We start from the raw sequence: 10,000 nt of genomic DNA, 5'->3' as shown, positions 1-10,000 counted from the left end.
CTGAAATTAGTTTTATTGACAAATCCTATATGGAAGTAATTTTTCGAAATTATGTCGGTAAAGTATGATTTGTTCCTTTTCTTAAAATTTACTCTTTAATTTGCCTAAAATTATAAAAACACATATCATAAGCACAATTATTATATAATTGCTCGTAGCTGCGTCATGAGGAAATTACATAGCCTGGAGGTCAAGCTGACTTCTTATCACTTTATTGAACAAAGTTCTTATAATCTTAATTCAAATAGGCTTACTTCTGTATGATAAAGTCTCCTTTTCTTCAGTCATGGAAGTCTTAAGACGTCCAGATTTTTTAACATTTCACACTGGACCTAGAGTTTCAAATTCATCCCTTATGCGATAGATTACTTTGCAAAGCTTTGCACCAATAATCGGCATTTTCCGGCTTTCAGTACTGCTTTACCATCTATTTCCCTTATTTTGTATATTAATTGTTTATCATCTTTAAAAGTCGAGGGTTATTGTAAATAGAAAACAAATATACACGGTTTGCATTTATATATATATATATATATATATATATATATATATATATATATATATATATATATATATATATATATATTTATATATATACATATATATATATATATATATATATATATATATATATATATATATATATATATATATATATATATGTTTTCACGATATGAGTAAGTTGCAAGGAATAATGAGTAGGTGCTATATTTTTAAGATTTATATTTAAAATGTAATTTTGGAGGTTAGAAATATGATAGAGTAACCTTAACCTAAACCTTTAGCCCATACTGTAGACTGGATCTAGATCCATCATCTAACAACTAATTAGAGGATCTTGTTAAGCAAGCCACCTTTATGTTTCCAGCCCACAATTAGTTTCATAGTTCACAAGTCTACTCCTATATACCAATAGGAAATCCAAATAAAGAGGGCATCCCTTTCGAGGAGGAGGCTAAAATGGATAATATTCAATGATGAAGGGAGTGATTGAAAATAGTTGGAGCTACATAGATTTCATTAGAAATATCATCCATTTAAGGCAGTAACCAGAAGAGCAGGGGCATGCAAAAGAAAGGGCGTCAGGAGAGTACTTACTTAACATGTTTTTATAGGGGAACTTCACTTGTGAATGGTGTTATTAACTTATCCTATTCCCCTTCATAACCACCTTCAACGCAAGCCATCAAATGTTATTTTTTCCCACATTTGTTCATTTATTCATTTAATTATAGTTTTTCGTTCATTTTATATTTTTGTAGTAGACTATATTTTAATATTAACTTTATGTAAAACGGATCATTATAGAAGTATTGTTGGGTGGGACATGATTTAGGAGTATGACTGACGATCTATGTCCTTGTATTTTGAATTTTTTTTTTTCAAGAATTCAAGGAAAACTATTAATTTCTACATCATATTTACAGCAATTTCACCCTTTTCTATTGTTAGCTGAGATATATGTTATAAAATACCTGATATACTATGTGATATTGGTAAATAAGATTTTTCTGCACATATCGTTTCTTTGTGTTCCTGTTTATATATAAACAGTATAGATGCCATGTGTATGTTGAAAGATGCATAAAGTGTCAAATATGGTTCCTAAATAAGTCAGAAGCCTAATATTATCATAGCCAGTCTTACTCGAGTGTGCCCATTTGGTAAATGTAGTGTATATGAAATATGATGATTATGTCCCTGTGTTACCTTTTGAACGGATTTTTTCATTCAATCTATAAAAAAATTGAAGCCTGATTTCAAAAAAATATAAAATATTATAAGTAAAACACCAACTTTTCCATTTAAACAAAACATGATACAAAATTTTATAGCCTATATTCAGTACATTAAATTTTGCCAGAAACGAGAATTTTCAACGTAAAATTGGTGACCTTCAAAATTAGCACACATACATTGCTAAAATAGTACCTGTATAAAAACATTGAAACTCTGAGAGTTTTCATTGTCGAACATTTCCTGTAAAGAAATATTTTTCAATTGAACTTTATATGAAAAATAAATGTTGAGAAACGGAAAAAAATAGATGGTGTCTGAAACAGTCCCAAAATAACATAACTTTGATGGGGAAGAGTCGTGCTCCTTAACGTTCTTTCCATTTATTCTCAAAACGAAAATTTTAGTTTGATCATAGTTTAGGAACAAAATAAATTTGATATACTGAGTACTATGAAATCAATGTTACTTTGGAATTGCCTCCAACTCCATCTTTCATCTAAAATAATGTGAAAGATAATACTGTACACATAAAAACCTTTTTATGTTCGCTTTTTGCCCATCCATAAGACTCGATATTATTCCATTTAAATTTCAAATTAATATCATGTTTGTAACAGACGTTTGGGGGATTCGTTTTCTATCTGCAACAATAGACATTGTGCAAAAGAGAAACAACTATGTCCATAGATTCAAATATAAAGCTACAAATGGAATTTGATGTCAAATTCCCTCAACCTCATGAATAAACGTTCACTTGAATTTTTTTTTTTCATGATAATTGCTTCTACAGGACTAAAATTAGAATCAATCAGACTATATTATCATTTTAGTGAATATACTTCTATGGTAAACCTACAGGATATGGTGATTTTTTGTTCAAATCTTCATGTGTAAACGGAAGTCACAACAACAACAAAAAAGCACATATAAAATCATATAGACTTTTGGGGATTACCGGCCAAAACAACAAAAGTTACAATGTTAAATGTAACAATAAATGTTGAGATAAAATATTCTCGCTTCATAGATATTTAGCAAATCATTTGAAGCGAAACCCTAAAAGATTTGAAATGAAAAAAAATGAAAATAACAAGGATCTATCTAAAACATAAAATAGAAAAGCTGGTATAAAAAAAAAAAATGAGTAAAAATTTATGTTCGGATTCTTAGCCGCATTTCTGATCCCAGGAGTCAAGAGTGACAAGAGAGAATGAGGCCATATTTCTTTCTTGAGGTTTGGGATATCACATAAATTTGCCGTTCAAAAGTTGGTGTTGAAAATATATATAATTAAGGAAAAAAACAAGGAAGTGCAAAATAAAAACGGTTGAATTAAAGTGTTTCATAAAAACATGATTGTATTCAATATTTGTTACCTAGTTACCAAATATTTAGCGCAAACATGCATATGATTAGTATCAAGTAATATTTAGATAAGCAGGAAATCAACCTATAAAACAGTATAGTAACTCTTCGTAAAAATTCACAATTCAAACCTTTGTATTTTCTTTACAATTTGTTTAACATTTGTTTTGTTTCTACATTTTTTTTTTATACTCTTCTCCCAAGAAGAAAAATATTGATTACGTTTAGTCTCCAATTGATATAAAAGAAAAAATGAAAAGGACGCTCTTTCATCTAAATCACTGCCTTTAGATATGCAGAACAATTTGGAAGTGTTTCCGAACTCTCAGGGTATAGCAATTCTTGTTGTATATTGACAAAACTAACAAAAAGATTTGTGTTTAAATAGTATATGCATTAGAAATAGTTTCTTCTGTGTTGGAATTAAACTAAGCTTTAGGTAATCGATTTTTGCACGAAGGTAATTCAATACTTATGCGCAACTGTAGAAATAAAGAATATTATTGACTGAAATACTTTTGACTGAAAATATTTATAAATATACTTTGAAATGTGAGTATATACTATCAAGTGTCTTTGAATAATAGAAAAAAAATATACGCATTCATTTATTTCAACCAAACGATTGAATATATATATATATATATATATATATATATATATATATATATATATATATATATATATATATATATATATATATATAGATAGATATATATATACATATATAAATACATATATATATACATATATATATATACATATATATATACATATATATACACATATATATATACATATATATACACATATATATATACATATATATACACATATATATATACATATACATATACATATACTGTAAATATATTCATATATATAAGTATATATAAGTAATATATATATATATATATATATATATATATATATATATATATATATATATGCATTTAATATATATATATATATATATGCATTTAATATATATATATGCATTTATATATATATATATATATATATATATATATATATATATGCATTTAATATATATATATATATATATATATATATATATATATATATATATATATATATATGCATTTATATATATATATATATATATATATATATATATATATATTATGTGACGAACAATTACCCCTTTACAATGGGCGGTAGTTCTCTTCACACAATAAAATAGAAGTCATATGGGTAGACTTCCAAATTCACTTGTTTCTTATTACGAGTGTATAAGATTGTCGATTATGATCAAATGTATCTTCTTAAAGCTGGTTGCAGACAATCGAAGCACCAATAGCAGGATAATTGGAGGACAGGAACAATAAACTATGTTATAAACAAAACTTTAATCTTACGTTAAATAAAATAATGAAAAAGCGCTTCAAAACAACAATAATAAGCAATGCAAAGTGAATGGGTGAGCAAGGTAGATGAATCTTGTGGTGAGAATAATGTATTCTAACAAAATCAATAAATTTGGGGTTACCTTATAACATGTAAGGTAAGAAAAAAGGAATGATCTACAGCAGAAAGGTGAGTGTAAACAAAAGATAATGAGAAGAATGGAAGGAAGATGGCGCTGAAATAAGGTGATGTATTTACAAAGAAAATGGAAAAATAAACATTAGACAAATCAGATATGTTAGCATATGTACAACATATGGGGATATCACAGTCTCTCCTTGTTTTTTTTTTTTTTTTTCCATTTCCCGAGGATCAACCGAGGTTATCCTTTATAAGGAGTCTGCCACAATGTTTTCTCGTCCTGATATGGCGATTACTTGGATATTATGTGCAGAGAGTATGTATGACCATCTTAAAAGTTCAGGGTTGAGAGTAGTGGACCTATGGAGATGAGACAGAGGAGAGTGGTCACTGTAGACGTAGATCGTGTCTTGTCCATCAACATTTTTTTTTTCCATTTCCCGAGGATCAACCGAAGTTATCCTTTATAAGGAGTCTGCCACAATGTTTTCTCGTCCTGATATGGCGATTACTTGGATATTATGTGCAGAGAGTATGTATGACCATCTTAAAAGTTCAGGGTTGAGAGTAGTGGACCTATGGAGATGAGACAGAGGAGAGTGGTCACTGTAGACGTAGATCGTGTCTTGTCCATCAACATATATCTCGTATCTCTGGATGGTAGCTACGATGGCGAATAGTTCTTTCTCCACAGTGGGCCAATTTAGTTGGGAACCCATAAATCGTCCACTGGAATAAGAGACTGGTAACAGATCTGCTAGTGGGGGCAGGTTTCCTGTTATTGCTGTTATTGGAGCAGGATGCTGTAATAAAATGCCCCCATATCCAAGATCACTAGCGTCTGTTTGGAGATAGAATGGTTTGGTGAGGTTTGGTGCCATTAATATAGGAGGAGATGACAAGTAAGTTTTTAGCTGGTTAAATATTTGATCATGTTGTTGGCTCCAAGAAAAATTTACTTTTGAAGAAGTTAAAGCAAATAGTGGTCCTGTGAATGGTGAGAAATTTGGACTGAACTTAGAGTAATATCCTACCATACCTAGAAATCTTTTTAATTCCTGTTTGGTAGTTGGACCAGGATAAGAAGTTATGGCGCTAATATTTGCATCATGGGGTAATACTTTACCACTGCCAACTCGATGACCAAGGTAAGATACCTGACCTTTGCAAAAATTACTTTTTGCTAAGTTGATCGTTAATCCATGTTGTTTCAACCTTGAGAAAACTTTTTATCTTTTGAATATGGTTTACCCATGTGTCAGAGGCAATAATGATGTCATCTAAATATACAAATACTTTTTCCCAAGTCCTGTAAAATTAAAGACATTACTCTTTGGAAGGTGGCAGGTGCGTTGGCTAATCCGATTGGCGTTTCGTTATAACTAAATAATCCAAATGGAGTGATAAATGAAGAAATTTCCTTTGCCGTTTCTGTTAATTTGATTTGGTAATAACCCTTCAACAAATCTATTTGGGTTAAGTAGGTCGAATTACTTACTTGGTCAATGATATCTTGTATTCTTGGTAGAGGATACGAATCTTTAATTGTTAAATTATTAATTTTCCTGTAATCGGTACAAAGACGAAATTTACCATTTTTCTTTCCTACTAGGAGACATGGGGAAGCCCATGGTGGCGCACTGGGTTTTGCCAATCCTTCTCTTATCAAGTAGTTCACTTCTTCTTTCATGATACCAAATTTCTTCTGTGATGTTCGATAGAAAGCTTGTTTAATGGGTGCAACACCTGGTTATAGTTTGATGTCATGATCTAGCATGGTGCATCTGCCTGGTTTATCTGAAGCTATACTAGGAAATTCATGGAATAAAGCTACTAAAGATTTACATTTTGATGCAGATAAGGGTTGTAGATAGTCTGATAAGTTTTCCAAGATCTTTGAGTTTTGAGAATCCTGCCAAGATGCAGTTATTGGATCATCTGTAAATTGATCCATAGGACAATCTATGTATGGTATGGCACTAGTAATCATTACCGTTTTACTTTCAGCTGTTGAGGGAGACAAATAGGCCTTTAAGAGGTTTATGTGGACTAATTGAGTAGACTTACGCTTATCTGGAGTGGCGATTATATAGTTGGTTGGCGAGATACGTTGAGTGATAGTATAAGGTCCCTGGTATTTCTCTCGTAGGGGAGAGCCTGCAATCGGATGGTATAGCAGCACTGCATCACCTACTTTGAAACTTCTGGTTTTAGCCTTTTTATCATAGTTAATCTTCATCTTCTCTTGAGCTGTTATCAAGTTAGTTTTGGCAATGGAGTGAAGATCTGAAAGTTTCCTGTTGAGTTCTGAAATATATTGGGAAAGAGGTACCTCATTATCTCCCAACTTCAGGATGCGTTCTTTGACTGAACTGAGGATAGTTCGTGGCCGTCGACCGAAGAGTAGTTCAAAAGGTGACATACCAGTAGACTGATTTCGAACTCCTCGTATGATGTACATGATCAGTTCCAAATCGCAATCCCACTCGTTACCTGAACTATGGATGTATTTCCGGAGAAGATTTTTAATGGTCTGGTGAGTGCGTTCTAATGCTCCATTGGTCTGTGGATGGTAAACTGAGGAAGATACTTGGGTTATATGGTAATCTTTCATAGCTGTTTTAAATGTATGACTCATGAAATTGGTTCCTTGATCACATTGTAGTTCAGTTGGAAATCCTACAATAGTAAATATGGACACTAGTGACTTTAGGATGTTCTTGGCTGAAATGTTTCTTAAAGGTACTGCAAATGGATAACGGGTAGTTGGGCATAAGGCCGTAAGCAAGTATTCATGTCCCCTTTTTGTCTTAGGCAAAGGGCCTACACAATCTACTATGATCTTACTGAAAGGTTCTTTAGGCACAAGTATAGGTTTTAGCGGTGCAACTGGTACTTTTACATTAGGACTACTTACTTTTTGACATGTTGTACATGTTTTTACGTACTCTTTAATGTCATTCTTCATGTTTGGCCAATAAAAGTCTTGACTGATGCATTCATATGTTTTAGTGATACCAAGATGAGAGTCAGCAGAGTGAGACAATTCTAGGATCAGAGGTCTTATATCCTTAGGAACAACTACCTGGAATAGATCCTTCCAGGTTTCTAGATGACTGTTCTTGCTGGACCTGAATCTTCTCATTAGTACATTATTATTAATATAAAAATAAGAACACTTGTTGGTATCCTTTGGTTTCACTTGGTTGAAACACTGCTGTAGAGTGACATCTTTCCTTTGTTGATAGCTAAAGGAATCAGGCTGGATCTTATATGTACTCATCAACTCGTTGAAATCCATAGGTTCAGAGACTGGCAACGGGTTTGATGATGATTCAGTAGGGGTGTCCTTTTTACTGCTTCGTGTCACTGCTAAGCATTCCTCCTGTACAACATCACCTGGAGATACTGCTATTAAGTTTGTTAAGACAACAGAGTTAGCTATGTCATTACCCAGGATTACATCTACATTCTTGCATGGTAACAGTTCTGGATTTACAGCTACTTCAGTAGTTCCAGAGAAATAAGGACAATGAAGGTTTACATTAATGAGAGGCAACGTAGACTTACTGGTTAGGTCATTAACTGCAACATACCTGTGAGTTTCACCTTTAGATTGTATTACTTTAGGAGAGACGATCGTTTGAGAGGATCCAGTGTCTCTGAGTATGGTTACAGGTTTACCATTTATTTTGCCTGAGCAAGTGAAGGGTGCAAACGCTTGGGACTCGTGTGATGCACAATGGAAGGTCTTTTTCTTCTCCACCTTAGGTTTTGGTTCCTGTTTGGGCAGATTCATTTGCTTAGGAGAGAATTGAGGGGGATTAGGTTTTCTCTTTAAGTATGAAGCTGCACAATGTGGATCAGGACATTCTGAAATATGATGTCCTTCTTGTTTGCAGTATGTACAAGTTTCCTTAGGTCTAGTTTCTCTGTATGGGGTTTTACCTACTTTATGAATAAGAGCATAGTCATCTGCCTTTAAAGCTGCTTTCTTAGGGTCAGATTCATTCTGCTCTCTTAGATACACATTAATGCCACCTGGTATTTTCCTTAAGAACTCCTCCATTACTATTAAATATTTCAACTGCTCAAAAGTTTTGACATCTGCTTTGTCTACCCACTTCTGAAACTGTTTAATCTTTCCATTCATAAATTCTAAAAAGGTCTGCTGAACTTGCTTCTGACTATTACGAAATATTTGCCTATATCCTTCCGCAGTAATAGAATAAGCATCAAGGATTGCCTGCTTAATTATGAAATAATCATGTTCTTCTAACATAGTGGCACATACAGATAATGCTTTACCTTTAAATGAGTTCCGGATGATCAAATACCATTTGTCCTGAGGCCAATTGAGATTCTTGGCTGTGTCTTCGAACACAGAAAAGTAGTTATCAGGTTCCCGTTCTTCAAATGTGGGCAGCAATTTCTGCACCTTGCCCACATCAAAGGGTTCGGGAATTAGCTTACCTTCTTCCTTTTCTTTCAGTCTTATAAATGCCAGATCCCGTTCTGTTAATGTGGCCGCTTCTCTCTCAATCTGCAGCCTAACACGGAGAGCTTTATTTTTCTGTTCACTTTCTTTTTCTTGTTGCTCCAAAGCAGTTGCAGCAGTTTCCACCTTGATACGTTCTAGGGAAGCAGCGGCAGCAGCCGTGCGCTCAGCAGCAGCGGCTTTCCTATCTTCTAACTCAGCGGCGGCAGTTGCGGCTCGTTCAGCACCAGCGGCTTTCCTTTCTTCTACCTCAGCGGCAGCAGTTGCGGCTCGTTCAGCAGCAGCGGCTTTCCCTTCTTCTACCTCAGCGGCGGCAGTTGCCGCTGCAGTTGCGGCTTGCATCTTCATCTTTTCCAACTACAGCTGCAGACTTAGTTTATCTAAGTCACCATTTGGATTGGTAACGGTTAGAGCTCTAACTTCAGCCGATTCTTCTTCTGGAACAATATCTTCATCTACAAGGAAGTTCAAAATATGACTGGGAATTACACATTTTACGGCAGTTGCGGGAACCTGTACATCATAATGGCGAGCTAGATTCTTTAGGTCAGTTTTGTGGCAACTGTGAGAGATTCCACATGATCCCGTGGTGATACAATAAATTGTTGCAAGTTGAAAGGCATTTTGAATGTCGCCCGTGGCGCAAGATAAGTACAAACTATAATAAATATCCAAACTTTATAAGAATAAGTATAAGATCATACGATTGCAAAATAACAATCTTTCGATCACAGAAATACAAAATAGCGATCACAAAATTACAAGATCGAGAGATCACAAAATTACAAAATTATATGATTAAATCACCTTACACAAAAATAGCTTGAATACAAAATTAAGTCTCGCATAACTTACGATAATACTATAAAACTTTTATTCACCGTTAAC

General features: G+C 33.3%; 1 protein-coding gene across 1 annotated transcript; it reads right to left on the bottom strand.

Annotated features, from left to right (window-relative positions):
• Nucleotides 1-6,094: 6,094 nt before the first annotated feature.
• Nucleotides 6,095-9,216, bottom strand: LOC137659515 (uncharacterized). Its single transcript, XM_068394390.1, has 2 exons — nucleotides 7,532-9,216; nucleotides 6,095-7,177 (listed from the first exon to the last, which is right to left on the bottom strand). Exons 1-2 carry the CDS (start codon nucleotides 8,894-8,896, stop codon nucleotides 6,365-6,367), a joined length of 2,178 nt encoding a protein of 725 aa, XP_068250491.1. The 5' UTR covers nucleotides 8,897-9,216; the 3' UTR covers nucleotides 6,095-6,364.
• Nucleotides 9,217-10,000: the final 784 nt, after the last annotated feature.

Source organism: Palaemon carinicauda, chromosome 20 (genome assembly GCF_036898095.1).
Source record: "Palaemon carinicauda isolate YSFRI2023 chromosome 20, ASM3689809v2, whole genome shotgun sequence".
Taxonomy (NCBI): domain Eukaryota; kingdom Metazoa; phylum Arthropoda; class Malacostraca; order Decapoda; family Palaemonidae; genus Palaemon; species Palaemon carinicauda.
This window is presented reverse-complemented; position numbering and strand designations above follow the sequence as displayed.

What these genes read in the sequence shown, in the direction of transcription:
- LOC137659515 (XM_068394390.1), bottom strand. Translation starts at nt 8,896, where the DNA reads ATGTTAGAAGAACATGATTATTTCATAATTAAGCAGGCAATCCTTGAT. An exon ending in CATGTACAACATGTCAAAAA is followed by an intron (nt 7,178 to 7,531) that starts GTAAGTAGTCCT and finishes TACCATCCACAG; the next exon opens with ACCAATGGAGCATTAGAACG.